Genomic DNA, 18,887 nt, shown 5'->3' with positions numbered 1-18,887 from the left:
CTGAACTTTCTGTATCTGGCCTCTGGATATGCCTTCCCTGGACTTTCTTGGTCGGAGCCTGGCGCAGAACAGTGGGAATCATTGCCTATGTCTGTCCCTTATCTCTTTTTGGAGCAACAGGCAATCCATATCCTCTGGTTGCCTCTGCTGAGCCCAGGTGCCGTTGTTAATATCAACTTAGGCTGGCTTTTATCTACTTTTGGCCTGGTGGATGTTCCTTTAAATCAGGCGTCCCCAAACTACGGCCCACGGGCCACATGCGGCCCCCTGAGGCCATTTATCCGGCTCCCGCCGCACTTCTGGAAGGGGCACCTCTTTCATTGGTGGTCAGTCAGAAGAGCACTGTATGTGGTGGCCCTCCAACGGTCTGAGGGACAGTGAACTGGCCACCTGTGTAAAAAGTTTGGGGACCCCTGGTTTAAATGTTCAGGTTCCCCTGAGATCCACTTTCTGCCGCCTCTTATTGGTGGCTACTAGTTGGGCTCAGTACTATAAATCAGGGTTTAGGTAAGGTATTGGATGTGGCTTGCCCCTTAGCCTCAGGAGTCATTCTATCCAACCTTCTATTTTATTTTATTATTTTTCTTTCTTTTCAGCCCTCAGAAGGGTGTAGCCACAGGAGTCCAATAGGTGTGGCCTTTGTGTTCCCAAGGTGCAAGGTGCGGTCTGTCCGCAGGAACGCCACCACTGCTACTGCCGCCGGTGGCTTTCAGGCATAGGCGTTTCTGGCACTGACCTGCTGCTCTGGTCGCTGTGGCTTTCCCCTTGCCTCTGTGGGTTGGATTGCGCACATGTGTCAGGTCTGCAAGACCTGGCTGCCCCCGCGGGCGGGACTGTGTTCACATGTCAGAGCTGCAGGCCTTGGCCACCCCGGCTTCCACCCCGCCCTCCCAGGCCGGACTGCATTCACGCGCTTGGGCCCCTGTGGCTCCCGGCTTCTGCCCCTGTAGACAGACCGGACCACACTCCCCATCCCACCGCCGCCTGCCCTCTGGAGAGCACTTAGCAGGGTAGGGGTAACTCAGGCCTCAGCGCTCAATACTGTATCCTTGATGGGCTCCCTGCTTATAAGGGACTCTGCTCTGACTGTATCAGGAGAGCTTCCGTTTGGCTGGTGACCTGCTTCTCTTTGCTGGTATTGCTGGTTCCAGGAAAAATATTCACTTTAGATTTGGGGAGTGACTCAGCCCAGGGGTTAGGGTGGCTGTCCCCTCAAAGTGTTTCTCCCTGTGCCTCCTAGATTACACTCTCTTCCTGCTACTCTGGTGCTCTCAGCTCTCCCCTTCCCCTGGAGCTGGGGGTAAGTGGTTGTGAAAGGTTTTCTGAGTGATCCCTTTGAGACGAATCCTGGGTCTGAGAAATATTTTTCTCGCAAACAGTATCATGGCTTGTTTTGCAGCTAAATACTGTCCATACGCCTCTTCTAGGTTCTGGGCCTGCAGGCTGGGGCTTCTGTCCTGGGGCCCAGGACCCTCCCCTCTCTGGTAAAACCCCACCGCCATGCGAGTCCCTCCCGGCCACTGCTCGCTCCTGGGAGCTGGGCAGCCCTCTCCGCATTTCCGCTTTTCCTACCAGTCACAGTGTGGCTTCTTCAGTGATCTTTGGTTATAGATTCCATTTGGTTTAGCCCCAAATTGGTTTTTCCAGATGATTGTTCTTAAAATTAAGTTGTAATCCACTTTGGTTCTGGGAGGTGGAAGTTGGAACATCTGCTTACTCCATTGCCATCTTGCTGCCCTCAAAATGTTTCTTTTTAAATGAAAAAACTTGTTTATGAAAAACCAAAGTGGAAGTGTATGCTATTAAAAGTGTAGTTACTTGGGGGGGTGGAGGGGGGAGGAGGTATAGTGGGGGTAAATGGTGATGGAAGGAAACTTGACTTCGGGTGAACACATAGGACAGTGTACAGAGATGTCTTGTGGAATCGGGCACCTGAAACCTGTGTAATTTTGTTAACTAGTGTCACCCCAGTAAATTCAATAAAAAGGAAAAAAATGTAGTCATTCATCTTTCCTGAGGAAACTTAGTTTATACTGAGCATTAAGAAATTTTGAAAAGATTTGTAGAATGTTAAGGAAGTTTGATTAAATGAGGCCGTTTAATAGTTAGATGAGTAACTATTTAATTAGAGGAGATTGCATTATTACTATCCTTTTAAAATCAGTGCCTTATAGGAGACCAGAAGAAGAAACATAATAGCAGTTATTGACTGTACCCATTTGTTTTGCTCTTCCTTAATAGAGCCTTATGTTATTAGTACTTATTTTTATTTACCGAAAGGGACAAATAGTTGCATACCTTTTGGTATTACAGTGCTTGATGAAGTCCAGGTACATTGATACACATAGGGTTTACTCATTCATTATTTCTCTTTTCATGATAATGCTTTGATTTTGGTGCTGAGGGCACTCCTCCGTGGAGACTGCTTTCTTTCATCAGATTTAGGGATGCCCGTGCATCTGTGCCCGTGCACAGACAGGGAGATGATATGTTTTAACTAAAGGTTCATGTGCACCCAATAAGATCTTTGTTGGTATTTAGGAATTAATGAATTTGCAACTCTACTGGTGAATTCTGTTTGAGAATCTGATTGCTGATTGCTATCTGAAGTCCTGTGTGAGATTAATAAATCTTGCCTAGTGGGTCAGTGTAGACAAGACAAAGCCTCTGATTACATCAGGACAGAGCAGGGAATTTGTACCTGTTCTCATTCTGAACTCTCTGCAGCCTCTGTTTCCTCCAGTGCTGAGAAGTCACAGCTTGGCTCATGCTGCTGGGAAGTCAGGGCAGGCATTTGGAAGGAGGGGCAACCTTCTGAAGCCTTGCTGTGAGGAAAAAAATAGAATAGATTCAGTACATTTTTACAAAGGAGTTATTTTTGTTCTTCAGTATTTTAGTGATACTAAGAAAAGAATTGACAGTATAACTGGTTCTTTTTCTCCAAGAAAGTAGATCTGTTGTCTCAGTTTAATGATTTAGCACTATTTGTAGAACTAAATATATCCCATTTATAAAGGGACAAGAAAGGAAAAATACGGATAAAATTAGATCTTGGAATGTTTTCATGATCTCTACTGCTGTTCTGTTTAATGGATTGTCTTCTGGAAGAAACTGGATTTAAATTGCCTGTTTTAAGGCAATTGCTATTATTTTAACAGAAGTTCAGTTTCATTTGTTCATTTTTAGAGCCTGTTCTTTTTAATATGTCTACTGAATGGCTTTAATTACTTCCCAGCTGCTATGTAGTTTAACCATTAGACTAGTGGTTTTGGTCATATTAATGTATCACTTGAATTATCATTATTCATATCAGATGACTTGAATAAAATACATTCACTTTAAAAAGAAACTTCACACCACCCTGATAAGTGAAAAACTCATATTATTTGCCATGAATAGAATTAAATTGTAAAAATAAATGCACTAAAAGTAAAACAATTCTATGAAGTTGTAGCTGGAGCCCATGGCCTGTCGAGGCAATCTGAAATCCTCTTTCTTGATCAGAGTGGAGGCTACGTATGTTAGACTTTCAAGCAACACACTTTCTTCTTGATATAACCTGAGGGAGGGAAAGAGAATTAAAAATTACCCGATGATTCCTTGCCATTCAGTTTCCTGTCCAGTGCTAACCTTTACTTTGGGAACTCTGCTTTAGACATCAGTGATTGGAAAGTCGTCTGAAACTACTACCCATGCTGGCAGCACACGCTCAGCTGTCTCTGTGTATGAACACCCACAGAATCACCGCACCGCAAAGAACCGGGCAGCAACGAGCATTTGCAGTCAAAACTTTCTTCTTTTTCCTTTTTTTCAGCTTATTGATTTTAGTGAGAGAGAGAGAGAGAGAGAGAGAGAGAGATATTGACCTGTTGCTCCACCCATTTTATGCATTCATTGGTTGACTCCTGAATGTGCTAGGATCTATCTAGGACCGAACCCGCAATCTTGGCACATCTGGATGACATTCCAACCAGCTGAGCCACCTAGCCGGGCCTACAGTCAAACTTTTTTCTTAGCTATTAAAGATTTTAATTCTGTTATTCATGGACCATATTTTATAGTATACTGTATAATGAAGTTGTAAATTTGAGTACATTTTCTTTTCTTTTTTTTTTTTTTTGTCTTTTTTCTGTATTTTTCTGAAGCTGGAAACGGGGAGAGACAGTCAGACAGACTCCCGCATGCGCCCGACCGGGACCCACCTGGCACGCCCACCAGGGGCCACGCTCCGCCCACCAGGGGCGAGGCTTCGCCCCCCCCCCCGGGGGGGGGGTCGCTCTGCCACGACCAGAGCCACTCCAGCGCCCGGGGCAGAGGCCAAGGAGCCATCCCCAGCGCCCGGGCCATCCCCACTCCAATGGAGCCCTGGCTGCGGGAGGGGAAGAGAGAGACAGAGAGGAAGGAGAGGGGGAGGGGTGGAGAAGCAAATGGGCGCCTCTCCTATGTGCCCTGGCTGGGAACCGAACCCGGGTCCCCCGCACGCCAGGCCGACGCTCCACCGCTGAGCCAACCAGCCAGGGCCTTGAGTACATTTTCTTTCAGAAAGTTACAGGTTTTACTTTTATGCCTTTAAATTCTATTAAAGATTAAGTGTATAGAGGATTATTTAGGGTTAACCCAAATAACTTTATGTACCTATTGTAGAAACAAAAAGTACACAAAAGCTTTATTAGTTACTACATTTTAATTGACATTGTGTGTTTGATCATTTAATTTGCTTTTACAATCCTAGCCTTGAATTCTTCCAGAAGGTATAACTGATTAGTGAATGATAGTTTGAATACTTTATTCTGTTACCATATTTTACTGATTTTAAGAAGCACAGTATTTCATATTTCTATTTTTCTGTTAGCTGGATATGTCTTACAGGTGATGGTGTGTCAAAATTTGAAAGTTTTCTTGTAAATAAAATGTACTTTAAATCAATAGATCTTAAATTTGATAAAATATGAAGCAACACATTCATAGTACTTAAAATTCAAAAAATTATATGAGGATCCTAGGAAGATGATAGAGTGGGAAGCAACAAAAATCTGCCTCCCTACCTAGACAACAGTTGCAGTCTCAGAATCTGTCTGCTGTAACTGTTTTGGATTTTTGGAGTCTATTGAAAGCTTGCAGGGGAAGGTTGGGGCAGTAAATTGCTATGATTTTCAGTCAGTTTCAACTTTTAGCACTGTAGCTTCTGTCTGTCCCACATCTTTCAGCCTGTGGCAGGCAGCAATGTGTGTGTTCTCAGAGCAGCGTGCACCCAGCTTGGGACCCATCTGGACATAAAGGACCCTGTCCTCCAAATATTGTGATCAGTGCTCTGATCACTGCATCTAATTACAGAAGTGCAGACAGAGGTGGGCAGCCATTATTGTTGCACCTCCCCCATTGTTGTAAGCCCCTTCTGCCCTGGCTGAACCAACTTTAGGGGATTTAACAGGCTGGTACCTTCCACTCCCCCCTTCAATTTTCTCTTTGTTCCCCTTTTGGAGCAGACATTGAAGACTAAGACATTCAAAAGTAGTTATATATACAGGGGAAATTAGAAAGTCACTACACATGCTCAGGAGGAGGCGCAAGCTCAGAAATGACCTGAGAAGTCCTTAAGTTTATAACAATTCATGCTAATCTTTGGCATGGGGGACAGCCTGTAATCAAAAGTCAAAAACCAAACTTTGGAAAAGGAAGATAATCTAATTTCTAGTGTTAGTACATTGCTAAATTCAAATGTCCAATTTTCAATAAAATTAGAAGTAATACAAAGAAACAGCAAAGTATAGCCCATTCAAAGGGAAAAAAAAATAAATCAACAGGGACTTCCTGAAAAAGACCTAATGGTGTCTCTACTAGACAATGACTTGTAAACAAATGTATTAAAGATATTTGAAGAACTAAAGGAAGATGTGGAAAATGTTGAGAAAACGATGTATGAGCAAAATAGAAATATCAATAAAGAGACAGAAAATCTGCCTGACCAGGTGGTGGTGCAGTGAATATAGCATAGGCCTAAGATACTGAGGACCCAGGTTTGAAACCCTGAGGTCACCAGCTTGAGGACAGGTTTATCTGGTTTAAGCATTCGCTCATCGGCTTGAGTGTGAGATCATAGACATGACCCCATGGTCACTGGCTTGAGCCCAAAGGTTGCTGACTTGAGACCAGGATCAATGGCTTGAGCAAAGTGTCACTGGCTCAGCTATAGCCCCCCAGTCAAGGCACATATGAGAAAGCAATCAATGAACAACAGAGAATTGATGCTTCTCATCTCTCTTCCTTCCTGTCTGTCCCTCTCTCTGTCTCTGTCTCTCTTGCTAAAAAAGAAAAAGTAGAGACAGAAAATACAAAAGAAAAAAAATTCTGGAGTTGAAAAGTACAATAACTGCAGTGAAATTCTGGAGGGATTGAAGGGAGATTTGAGCAGGCAGAAGAGAGGTTCAGTGACCTTGAGGATAGAACATGGGCATTATTAGGTCTGAGGAACAGAAATAAAAAATGAGGAAGTGAACAGAGCACGGAGGTTGCCGGTTTGATCCGCGGTCAGGGCACATATAGGAACAGTATTCCTCTTTCTCTGCCTCTCTCTAGAAGAAGAAGAAGTGAACAGAGCCTAAGGGACCTGTGGACACCAACTGGACTAACATACTCCTTGTGTGAGAAAGCAAGTGGAATGGCTTCTCTGTTGGTCATATTCTTTGGGCAAGAGAAGGGGGCATGGAAAGAAAAAGTCAAGAGTTGAAAAGAGGTGCTGGGACCAGAACATTGCCTGTGAAAGCTCAGCTGTTTGCCCTGGCACAGAGTGCTTAGCCTGCTAAAGTTTATCTTCTTGTTTCTTCTGTTTTCCAGTACCTCTTTGTTCCTAAGAATACTTTTTTCTTTTGCCTCCTAGCATTATTTTTAAACTATTAGACTGTCCTTCTAATGAAGGGATTTCTGGGAATTAAATTATATTTTCAAGGAGGAATAGAACCATTGCCTGTGAAACAATTTTCAACAGGAACCTGAGTAGTTGACATTTTACATATTTTAAAATTTTTATTTCATATACTCTTGTGTAGTTATTTTAAAATGCTTGCTCCCCCCCCAAAGTTCAATTCTTTGTGGAACATATAGTATAGTTTATTCCCACACCACCGTGTAAACGCAGTAGGACCAGAATGAGACGTGTATCTGATACTATGGGTGAAATGAACTGTTTACCAGGGCTGATGGTTCTCCTGCCTGCTTGCTTGCTTGAGAGCTCTGTTTAATTCACATGTAAAAGCAACTCAAGTTAATTAAAATTAACTTGTAGAACTCTATAATTGTGATAGTTGTGATGAGAAGTATTTTAGGAACTTTGTTTGAATTATTTCATTTAATCCCCATAGCAACCTAGCGAGGTAAGTTCTGTGATCCTAATTTTATTTTATTTACTTATTTATTTATTTATTTATTAGCCTTGAGGGACTCTTTTTTTTATTATTTAATTTATTGTGTTTACATAGATTCTAGTGTCGCCTTGAATGCATCTTCCTTGCCCCCTTCCCAACATCTCCCTCCGCCCTTCCCTTCAGGTTTATCCCATCCTGTCATCCCCTTTCCCTCTGTCCTCTTTTCCTCTGGTCCCTTTGAACCCTCCTCTGTCTCAATTCCGTTCCTCAGTTCACATTGTTTCTTAGATTCTTCAAATGAGTGAGGTCATATGATATTTTTCTTCCTCTGTCTGGCTTATTTCACTTAACATAATAGCTCCAGGTTCATCCATGTTGTTGCAAAAGGTAAGATTTCCTTTTTCATGGCTCCATAATATTCCATTGTATATATGTACCACAGTTTTTTAATCTACTCATCCACTGACAGACACCTGGGCTGTTTCCAGATCTTTGCTATTGTGAACAATGCTGCTGTAAACATGGGGGTGCATTTCTTTTTTTGAGTCAGTGATACGGTGTTTTTGGGATATATTCATAAAAGTGGGATGGCTGAAATTTATAAAGAACTTGTAAAACTCAACACTGGAAGATAAACAATTTAATCAAAAATTTGGCTCTTAAAAGAAATGAATAGGCACTTCTCCTAAGAGGACATACAGATAGCCAATAGACAGATGAAAAAATGTTCAACATCACTAATCATTAGAGAAATGCAAATAAAAACCACAATGAGATACCACCTCATACCAGTCAGAATGGTGGTCATTAACAGAACAACACATGATAAGTGCTGGTGAGGATGTGGAGAAAGGGGAACCCTCCTGCACTGCTGTGGGAATGCAGACTGTGATCCTAATTTTAAAGATGAAGAAACAAAGGCAGCTAGAATGTGGTAGTAGAGCAAGGATTTGAAGCCAGACTGACTTCAGAGCCTTTCTCTTGACTTATGTTCCTTCAAAGATTGCAGGTTCTGTAGCAGATTGTGAGCTATATGTCATAGAGTATACTTAGAATGTATCTTCCATATAATGATAGAATTAAAGAAATTTTTAAATTTTTGGGCTCTGAAGGAAAAAGACTTCGACCTGGTGGAGCACAGTAGCAGGCTGCCTCAGCGTGGGAAGTCCTATGTACTTCCGCTCAGGGGCTCAGGAATTTGGAGAACCAGGATGGTGGAAACTTGTTCACAACAAGCCCCCAACGATGAAACCCGAAGGAGAGAAGCTGTCTGCCTCCACTTTGAAAGTAAAAGGTACTATTTTGAGCGCGGTGCAGGAGGTACTCGCCAGGCCAAGCAGTGGGAACTCCGGAGACAGTTCCACTTTTACAGGCATCGCTCATCTGCCTCTGAAGCAACTGCGTGACATTTTATTGTGACACGTTTTTTGTATGCCGTAAATAAATAGTACATAAAAATATTTGATATTCGCCTAATCAAGTTACCAGTTGTATAAACTTCCTTTGATAGCTGAAAGGTTCTCAATTTTCAATTTGATTTTGTTTCTAAACTTTGTATTATGGAAAAATTTGAACATGCAAATGTGGAGAGAGTAATAGAATGACTCCCCACTACCTTTCACCTCATGTCAAGGTCAACAGTGGCAGCTGGCAGTCTCACCCTGAGTGCTTCCCCAGCCCCCCACCCTCCCTGCCCTTGAATTATCTAGAAGCAATTCTAGGCATCATTCTTAACCCTTTGAGGGGTACGAACGTTCATGTACGTCCTCGTGCCTCCTGACCATCCAGAGTACGATCGTACAAAAATTTTTATTTTAAAAATGTGTAAGGCAACGTTAAAAAGAGGCAAATTTATGTTCTTCTTGTTTTCATAAATTAGTTATTAAACAAACATGATTTTAAGTTAATAAAACTGTAACTGTAACTAATTTTACTTTTTGCAAAAGAACTCACTCCTGGGGATCAGCAAGCATGAAAAAAACTCACTGCTTAAAGGGTTAAATACTTCTTTTTGTAGCTGTACATGATAAGGACTCTTTCTTTTTTGTAATCTAACCATAATACCATTTTCACATTAAATTAATAGTAACTCCTTACTATCACATATTGGCCTAATTTTTTTTTTAATCTAAAGAGTTGTTTTCGGCCCTGGCCGGTTGGCTCAGCGGTAGAGCGTCGGCCTGGCCTGCGGGGAACCCGGGTTCAGTTCCCGGCCAGGGCACATAGGAGAAGCACCCATTTGCTTCTCCACCCCCTCCCCCCCTCCTTTCTCTCTGTCTCTCTCTTCCCCTCCCGTAGCCAAGGCTCCATTGGAGCAAAGATGGCCCGGGCGCTGGGGATGGCTCCTTGGCCTCTGCCCCAGGCGCGGCAGAGCGATGCGCCGGAGGGGCAGAGCATCGCCCCCTGGTGGGCGTGCTGGGTGGATCCCGGTCGGGCGCTTGCATGAGTCTGTCTGACTGTCTCTCCCCGTTTCCAGCTTCAGAAAAAGGAAAAAAAAAAAAAAGTTGTTTTCAGTTTTTAATTTTTTTTATTTAGAAAATTAATTTTAACAGGGTGACATTGATCAATAAGTACATAGATCAATAAGTACAAAAAGCCAAATAATTTTGTCACCTTATATTTGTCCCTTTTTTTTTTTTTTTTTTTTTTTTTTTTTTTTAGACAGAGTCAGAGAGAGGGATAGATAGGGACAGACAGATAGGAATGGAGAGAGGTGAGAAGCATCAATCATCAGTTTTTTGTTGCGACACCTTAGTTGTTTATTGATTGCTTTCTCATATGTGCCTTGACCATGGGCCTTCAGCAGACCGAGTAACCCCCCGCTTGAGCCAGTGATCTTGGGTCCAAGTTGGTGAGTCTTGCTCAAACCAGATGAGCCTGCGCTCAAGCTGGCGACCTCAGGGTCCCGAACCTGGGTCCTCGGCATCCCAGTCCGACGCTCTATCCACTGCACCACTACCTGGTCAGGCATATTTGTCCCTCTTTACATACTTTCCCTCCTACATCTTCCTTACCTCTACAAAGTTTTTAATGAGCTTTTACATTTTTAAAAATATGATTGGGAGGAAATGAAATGGGACTGAAGGTTGTGAAGTCTGGAAGTGGTCCTTATACTCAGCCCTGCCTGCAGGTGCAACTCCCAGAGGAGCCACTGTTGACTTGGGAATGCATTCAAAAATCCTCTGCACGTTTACACATTTTCTGGTTTTATTTTAAGAGAAACTGCAAATGGACTCAAAATACTTGTTCTGCATATTCTCCCTGCTCACCAGGGTACCTTGGATAGCTTTCCATAGCAGTGCATGTGGATCGCCCCTGTTGACTTTTCTTTCATTGCCTTCTGTTGCATGGCTGTGGTAGTTTATTAAACTCCTGTTGATGGACATTTCGGTTATTTCTAAAACCCTTTCTTTGTTTTTACTTTAAACAGTATTACAATTGTACTCTATTATGTACATATACAAAATTTTCTGTGATTAATTCCTCGAAAAATGTTGCTGTATCAAAAGGCATGCTCATTCAAAACTTTAACCAGCATTGCAAGTTATCCCCCAGAAAGTTGTAATAAAATTTATGTCCTGGTATGAAGATGCTCATTTCCCCACACACTTGCTGAGCATGATCAAACTTTCAATGTTTACCGATTCCAATAGGTGAAAGACAGCATTTAATTGTTTAAATGTGCATGGTAATTTTTTTTCTTGTTAAGAGGTACCAGTATATATAAATCCTCATTTAAGGTAGTCATTGAACATTTCACTATTTTGAATGTGGTAGTAGGTTTACAATAATAAATTAGCAAAAGAAACAAAAGTTGAATGGTTGTTGAAAAATTTAGCTATTTATTCTTTTCCAGCAGCCTCCAAACCAACTTTGGATCCCATCATCACTGTTGAGGGCCTTCGGAAGCGGGCGAGCCGCAACCCTGTGGAGTCAGCCATGGAGCTGAAGGAGAAAAGGTCTCGGACTCAGGAAGCCAAAGACATTAGAAGGGCCCAGAAGGAAGCAGCTGGCTTTCTTGACAGGAGCACTTCTTCGACCCCTGTAAAATTCATAAGCCGAGGCCGCAGGCCTGATGTGATTCTAGAAAAAGGAGAAGTGATCGACTTCTCATCCTTGAGCTCCTCTGACCGCACCCCGCTGACGAGCCCCTCTCCATCTCCGTCTCTGGATTTCTCTGCCCCGGGGACCCCTGCCTCTCACTCAGCCACGCCCAGCTTGCTTTCCGAAGCAGATTTAATCCCAGATGTGATGCCCCCACAAGCCTTGTTTCATGGTAAGACTTGCCTCTCTTGGGTCTTGTATTTGATGTGTGGCTCATGATATAAATGTGTGTTTCACCTTGTGTTGGTGTGCTCTGCATTTCTCCTGTCCCATTTTTACTCTGCGCAGATGATGATGAGATGGAAGGTGACGGAGTCATAGACCCAGGGATGGAGTATGTCCCGCCCCCAGCTGGGGCAGCAGCTACTGGGACAATGATTGGCAGAAAGAAGGTCAGAGCCCCCGAACAGATAAAGCAGGAAGTAGAGAGTGAGGAGGAAAAGCCTGACAGAATGGACATTGACAGCGAAGATACAGATTCCAACACATCTTTGCAAACAAGGGCTCGAGAAAAGGGGAAGCCGCAACTAGAGAAGGACAGAAAGCCAAAAGGGCCCAAGTACACTGCTGTGAGCATCTACGAGGAGAAGCTGCTCCTGAAGAGGCTGGAAGCATGTCCCAGCGCTGTGGCCATGACACCAGAAGCTCGGAGACTGAAGCGGAAATTGATTGTTAGACAAGCGAAAAGGGATAGGGGATTACCACTTTTTGACTTGGATCAAGTTGTAAATGCTGCTCTTCTATTAGTTGATGGGATTTATGGAGCCAAAGAAGGAGGGGTTTCCAGGCTTCCAGCTGGCCAAGCCACATACAGAACCACCTGTCAGGACTTCAGAATCCTTGACCGGTACCAGGTGAGTTGGCACATGCTCTCAGACTTGGGGCGGGAATGGAGGTGGAGCAGGCAGTACCTTGGAGTGGACCCAGTTATGCTGTGACTATTAAAGTCCTGAGCAATTTTGAGAGAGAGAAGAAAACAGCAATAAAGAAAAATACAAAATGCTGGGCTTTAATTTTCAAAATTGCTTAGTATGAATATCCCTCAGTACACCTGGGTCTTTTTTCTCTTTGGGCAGTTAAGGCAGAATCTGGACATTTTAATTGTATCATTTAGTCCCTGAGGGTAGCTGTAGGTGGTTTGTGTCAGACCTTTGATTGACAGTTGTTGAGAACTTAAGTGCATCAGACTCTGCTCCGCAGGATCTGAAAACATGGAGGAAGCATCTGTGTGGTTCAGAGACAACATGAGACATAGCAGCCCAGGGGTCACTGTGGTGTTAGTGTCGCTCAAGGTGATTTGGTGGAACCCAGGTCTACAGGTGCTTCTGGAACAGTGAGTTCCGCTCGGACCGGCCAGAGCACACCTTCAACAGAAGGAGAGGTCCTTTGTTCCCCCGGTCTTTGCTAGCACTTGCTCTTACCCAGCCTTTACCTAGTTTAGCTGAGAGCTATGAAGGGAAAACTTGTATTTAGTTTACATTACTTTGGTTACAGGTGAGGTTAAACATTTTTCACATTCCCTAGTGATTTTTCTGTGAATTGCCTATTTGGATTCTTTGCACGTTTTTTTGTCTTGTTCTTTGGCAACTAGTGTCCTCTTCTCTTTGCTGCTGCTGGTCTGATACTATTCAGTGATGTACCACGTGTGGGGCTTTTTGTTTCGTTGTGCTCAACATTTGGTGGGTGGGCGGGCCCTTTCAATTTGAAATGCTCCTTGAGTTCTGGGAAGTCTTCTTAATTTCCTGTTTTCTGTTTTTTCTTTTCTGTCTTTTCAGAGGCCTATTAGATCAAGGGTTAGCAAACTTCTGTAAGGGGCCATATAGTAAATAGTCCATTTCGCAGGCCGTCCGCTCTCAGTGGAGCTGTTCAGCATTGCTGCTCCCGAGTGAAAGCACAGGAAAGGCATGAATGGATGTGGCTGTGTGCCAGGAAAATGTCATTCACTGGAACAGGCTGGGTTTGGCATGCGGGCTGTAGTCTGCCAATGACCTCTACTCCAGATGGATCCCTTTAACTTTCTTTTTTTCTCCTATTCGCCATCTTTCCTTTCCTGGGAAGTAGCGTTCTGCTTGCCTGCATCCAAGGAACTAAATTAGGGGAGCTCAGAGCCTCCATTCAGCTGGTAAATTTCCACCAGGTCCCTGTTTTTAGGACAGTACTTCCATTGTTGGCTGTGTCCGGTGCCCCAGTGTCCAAAATCTCTCTTCTGAGCCTCTGCAGAGTCTATGTGCCCGTGGAGGGGAAGGTCACTTCTGGATATAGGCAGTAGGTTCTTTAACCTCTTAAAGAGATTCCCAACTTTAGCAGGTGTCTCCAGTTGCTACCCTTTGCTGAGGCTCTGGCCTGTGAGCCATGCTGCTTCTGGCCTAGCCTCACTGCTGCCTTAGGCTGTGGTCTCTGGTCTGTCATTCGCCACTTACTCATACGCTTTTGTTGTTGCCATCTGTTCTTTGTTCTAATGGGTTTGTCTTTTTAATATCTGTACTTTATCTTTTAATTATGAACCATGCCATACTCATAGAAGAATGTATAGAACGTGGGTATAGTTTAGAGATTAATAAAATAAGTGCCTATGCTTCAGTGCTGGGTTTAGAAACAGAGCATTACAGATACTCGAGCAGTCCTATATATTTCCTGCTCCCCCCAGATGGAGTCATTTTCTGATTATTATTGTTAATCATTCTTCTACTTTTAAAATGTCTATATCCCTCAACACTATACTTTCGTTTTTAAAAAGTGAAGTGGGAAGTAAGGAGACTGCCTCCCAGATGAAGGTTTCCAGGAGAAGATAAGCTAAGTAGCTTCTGTGGGTCACTGTTGTAGATTGAACTGTGTCCCACAGAAGGATATGTTGAGGTCCTAACCCCTGGTACACGTGGATATGACCTTATTTGGAAAGAGGCCCCATGTACATATAATTAGTTAAGATGAGGTCATTCTGGAATAGCATGGACCCTGAATACAATATGACTGGTGTCCTTATAAGAGAGAAGACACAGAGACAAACAGGGAGAATACCACCATATGGTGACTGAGGCAGAGCGATAGTCTACAAGCCAAAGGATGCCAATGATTACTAGCAATACCAGAAGCCAAGAGAAAGGCATGGGGACAGATTCCCCTGCTGAGTGTTCAGAGAGAGCCTGGCCCTGCTGACACCTGGATTTCTGACTCAGCCTCCAGATAGTGAGGGAATAAATTTCTGTTCTAAGTCACCCTTGTTGATGCAACAGCTCCAGGAAACTCACTCAGGCCTGTTCTGTCTGTATCTTCCATGAGCCCGTCCTGGAGAAGTCAGTGGGCAAGGTCATTAGGGAGTCCTGGGAAACATAAGGCTCACCAGCATCTGAGCTGCATGTATACCGGGGACTGTGACAGAAGTCTGGGCCGTGGGAATGGGGTCCTCTCTATTTCCTGCCTGGGCTGACATGCTTCCTTCCGGCTCATCGTGAGTCAGAGCAGTTATTCATGGGGAGAGATTCCTCAGTTGACCCAGGGAGCGGGCATGGAGGGAGTAGAAGTCTTAGAGCACATGGTGAAGCCAAGCAGCACACAGATTCTGGACCACTACTCCTCAGAGTTAAAAGTGGTCCAGTAGCAACAGGGATCTGGTGGTGGCAGCCGCAGTATGTCTGCCTCTGGAATCACGCTTGCCCTCTACTGCTGCCTTTTGTGAATGGTGCTCAGCGGTCCTGGGGTCACCCCTCACTGGAAACTCATTTGTCCCTTCTCTGTATTGAATCTCCTGTTTCCTGTGCTGCAGCTTTACCTTTTTGTAGGTTGACTCCCTGTTTTAGTGCAGTACATCGTTGGTGGCTTCCTGAAGAAAGCAGCCTGGGAAGTGCTGAGGCCTTCCATGTCTAAAAGGCCTTGAACTTAGAGCCGAAATCCCAAGCCAGCATTGGGTCAAGCTGGGAGCCAGTTTAACAGCAGTACTGGAAGCAAGTAGACAATGGAGCAATTCTCTGTAGGGATGCCCCGTGTTTCTTCTTTGGTCAGAATCCCCATAAAGGACTGTTCCAGTCTCAGAGCCTGTGCCATGTGGGGAAAGGGACCTTCGCCTTTAGCTTGTATTGTACTCACACCGCAGTGCTAGGTGAGCTGCCCCGGCAGAAGGCTGGTTCCACCTCTAGAGGTTGGACCTCCAGACTGGGGAGGGCAGCCATACGGCAGCAGGGAGTTGAGGTGGGATTTGGGCATCTTATGCTGTGCACACAACTTTCATCCTTCTTTTAGTGAACATGTGTCTCTGGGCTGTGAATTTCACAAGGGCGTCTCAGTGTTTCCTCCCCAGCTAGTAGGGATGGGATGGCTGGAGGGAGCTGCAGTTGGGTAGTTCCCATTCCACAGGTTGGTTAGGCTCTTATCAAATCCCAATGTGCTTTGGCAGCACATGCTGAAATTGGAATGACAAAGAGAAGATTAGCATGGCCCCTGCACAAGGGTGACATGCAAATTTGTGAAGTATTTAATATTTTTAAGGCATTATGCCAAGTGAAATAAGTCAGACAGATACTGTATGATCTCATTTCTGTGTGGAATTAAAAAAAACTCCTAGACAAAGAGATCAGACTTGTGGTTACCATATGCAGTGGGTGGGGGAAGGGGCATTGGAAGAAGGTAGTCAAAAGGCACAAATTTCTAGGTATTAGATAAAAGAGTACTAGGAATGTAATGTACAATGTAACTATAGCTAGTGCTGCTATATGATATACAGGAAAGTTAATGGAGTAAACCTTAAGAGTTATCATCACAAGGAAAAACTTTTTTTTTTTTTTATCATACCTATGTGAGAAGATGGATGTTAGCTGAACCTATTGTGGCAGTCATTTCACAGTAAAGATATATCAGACTATCAGGTACGCCTCACACTTTTACAGTGGTGTATGTCAGTTATTTCTCAATAAAACTGGGGGAAAATGTTTCTAACAAGCTACTTTAAAACAACCCAATAGGTTACGCTCTGAGAAAACCAGTTTCTCTTAAGGGCAGGCCTTGTTAAGAACGGAGTGCATTGTGCTCTGATGTATTTCAGAATGGCTGCTTTCCCCCTCCCCTTGGGGAAAACTCACAAAAATGTACTCCCTCCCCCCGGAGATTTTTCTTTCTGATTTGTCCACACTGAGCCTCCAGCAGTTTCTCAATTGCAATTTAAGTTTCTTCACTCAGCTCTTTTCCCCTGGGCTCTCTGTTCTGGGTTTCTGCTCTGGTAGGTTGTGATTCTTTGTATCCTCCTGTCTGTCTCCAATTCTCGGGCAGCTGTTCGCCCTGGGACCTCAGTTCTCTGGTGGGTCTAAGAAGTTGTTGATTTTCAGTTTACTCAATTTTCTACTTGTTGTTAAGATGTAATCTATTTATATACCAAAGTAGAAACTAAAAGTTCTCTTCTACGCTTCTTTAGTCTGGGAAATTCTTCATCATTCTCCTTTAAATATTCCTTCTTTATGTTCTTTTCCTCTCTGTGTGAACTCCTCATACGGTTATTGACTCCATTACTTCTTTATCTCTCCCATTGCCTTTTTGAAGAGATCCTCAACCTGTCTGTAATATCATTCACTGAGAGCTTTATTTCAGTGATCTTGCATTTAATATCTGATATGAATAAGAGATGCTTCACGACTTATTCCTGTTTACAGGCTCTTTCATTACCTTGGAACCTATTTATTATGCTTTTTTAAAAAACAGCTTTATTGAGATACAATTCACATATCATACAGTCAACCCACTTAAAGTATACAAGTCATTGGTTTATAATATAGTAACAGTTGTATAACTATCACCATACTCAATTTTAGAACACTGTTATCATCCTAAAAAGAAACCTAGCCCCCTACACTTATCCCATTAATCTATTTTCTGTTTTATAGATTTGCCTATTCTGGACAGTTCACATAAGTGGACTCACCATATGTGGTGTTTCTGACTACTTTCTTTCACTTAGCATAATCTTCTCAAGATTCATCCATGCTGTAGCATATATTAGTACTTTGTTACTTTTTATGGCTAAATAATATACCATTGTATGAATATACCACATTTTGTTTATCCATCAGATGGTGGACATTTGGGTTGTTTGCACCTTTTGGCTACTATGAATAATGCTGTGAACATCGGTACATGTTTTTGTGTGGACATACGTTTTCACTTTTGGCTGTATACCTAGGAGTTGAATTGCCCAGTCAAATGCTAACATCATGTGTAAATTTTTGAAGAAGTGCAAACTATTTTCTAAAATAGCTATGCTATTTTGCATTCCCACCAGTGCTGTGTGAAGATTCTGATTTCTCCACACATCCTTACCATGCTTGTTATTATCTGTCTCTTTGATTATAGTCATTTTAGTGAATATGAAGTGGTATCTTGTAGTTTCAGTTTGCATTTCCCTGACGACTATTTATTGTGCTTTTACAACATTCTTGCCGGTCTGATCATTTCTGCCTTTTCTAGTACAGTTTATCTTTCCTTTTTGTTAGTTTTATTTTATTTTATTTTTTCTGAAGTTGGAAATGGAGAGGCAGTCAGACAGACTCCCGCATGTGCCCGACCGGGATCCACCCGGCATGCCCACCAGGGGGCGATGCTCTGCCCATCTTGGGGTGTCGCTCTGTTGTGACCAGAGCCACTCTAGCGCCTGAGGCAGAGGCCACAGAGCCATCCTCAGCGCCCGGGCAAACTTTGCTCCAATGGAGCCTTGGCTGCGGGAAGGGAAGAGAGACAGAGAGGAAGGAGAGGGAGAAGGGTGGAGAAGCAGATGGGCGCTTCTCCTGTGTGCCCTGGCCAGGAATCGAACCTGGGACTCCCACAAGCCAGGCCGACGCTCTACCACTGAGCCAAGCGGCCAGGGCCCCTTTTTTGTTTGTTTTACTCTCATTTGTATGTCTTGATTTCTTTCCCTGAGAATGCATTTTCCTTTAGCTTGACTAGTTACCTTTGCTGGCAGTTTACACCTGGAAGGAAGGGCAGAGACTGGTTTCTAGTTTGTCACCTTCTTGGCAAACTTGTATAAAATGGGAGGCTCTGGGCTCAACCACTTACCTTCCTCACCTTGTTCACAACCAGCCAAGCTCACCTCAGAGGAAGTCCTAGGACAGCAGCCCCTGTGCACCTTTACATGTCTCTCTGTCATTGCCTGGGTTACAGGGTGCTCTGGGGCTGTCCCAGGGGCATCCACTGCATTGAGAGTACGCTTGCTGGCCACGTTGCTTGACAGAGATCTATTCAGAGAGGAGACAGTGGCCTAATCAGGAAACACCACCATGCCCGTCATGGTGCAGTGCCTTTCTCTGCGCTGGCCTGCCATGGCCAGCTCTCCTGTACTTGGCCACCTCTGATATCTCTTGGGTTTTCTCTCAGCCTTTGCGTTCTGTCTTCCTTCTCACTGTTCAATTTCTCCCAGCTTGGGTTTAGGGAAGGGACTCTTCA

The 18,887-nt window shown here is 43.7% G+C and overlaps 1 protein-coding gene and 1 pseudogene across 4 annotated transcripts in view; both read left to right on the top strand.

The window, feature by feature from the left end:
- The window catches only part of KAT14 (lysine acetyltransferase 14), a 46,541-nt gene that overhangs the window by 20,352 nt on the left and 7,302 nt on the right, over nucleotides 1-18,887 (top strand). For 3 of the 4 annotated variants that reach the window (XM_066234760.1, XM_066234763.1, XM_066234764.1), the window contains exons 4-6: nucleotides 8,474-8,655; nucleotides 11,218-11,637; nucleotides 11,754-12,319. In XM_066234760.1, the coding sequence (XP_066090857.1) occupies nucleotides 8,474-8,655; nucleotides 11,218-11,637; nucleotides 11,754-12,319 (1,168 nt within the window). The remainder of the gene's footprint in view (nucleotides 1-8,473; nucleotides 8,656-11,217; nucleotides 11,638-11,753; nucleotides 12,320-18,887) is intronic. The other variant, XM_066234762.1, reaches the window with a different exon arrangement.
- LOC136309738 (U6 spliceosomal RNA) lies at nucleotides 15,844-15,944 on the top strand (annotated as a pseudogene).

Source organism: Saccopteryx bilineata, chromosome 6 (genome assembly GCF_036850765.1).
Source record: "Saccopteryx bilineata isolate mSacBil1 chromosome 6, mSacBil1_pri_phased_curated, whole genome shotgun sequence".
In the NCBI taxonomy this organism is placed as follows: domain Eukaryota; kingdom Metazoa; phylum Chordata; class Mammalia; order Chiroptera; family Emballonuridae; genus Saccopteryx; species Saccopteryx bilineata.
The sequence above is the reverse complement of the archived record's forward strand: the minus strand, read 5'-3'. Positions and strand labels throughout refer to the sequence as shown.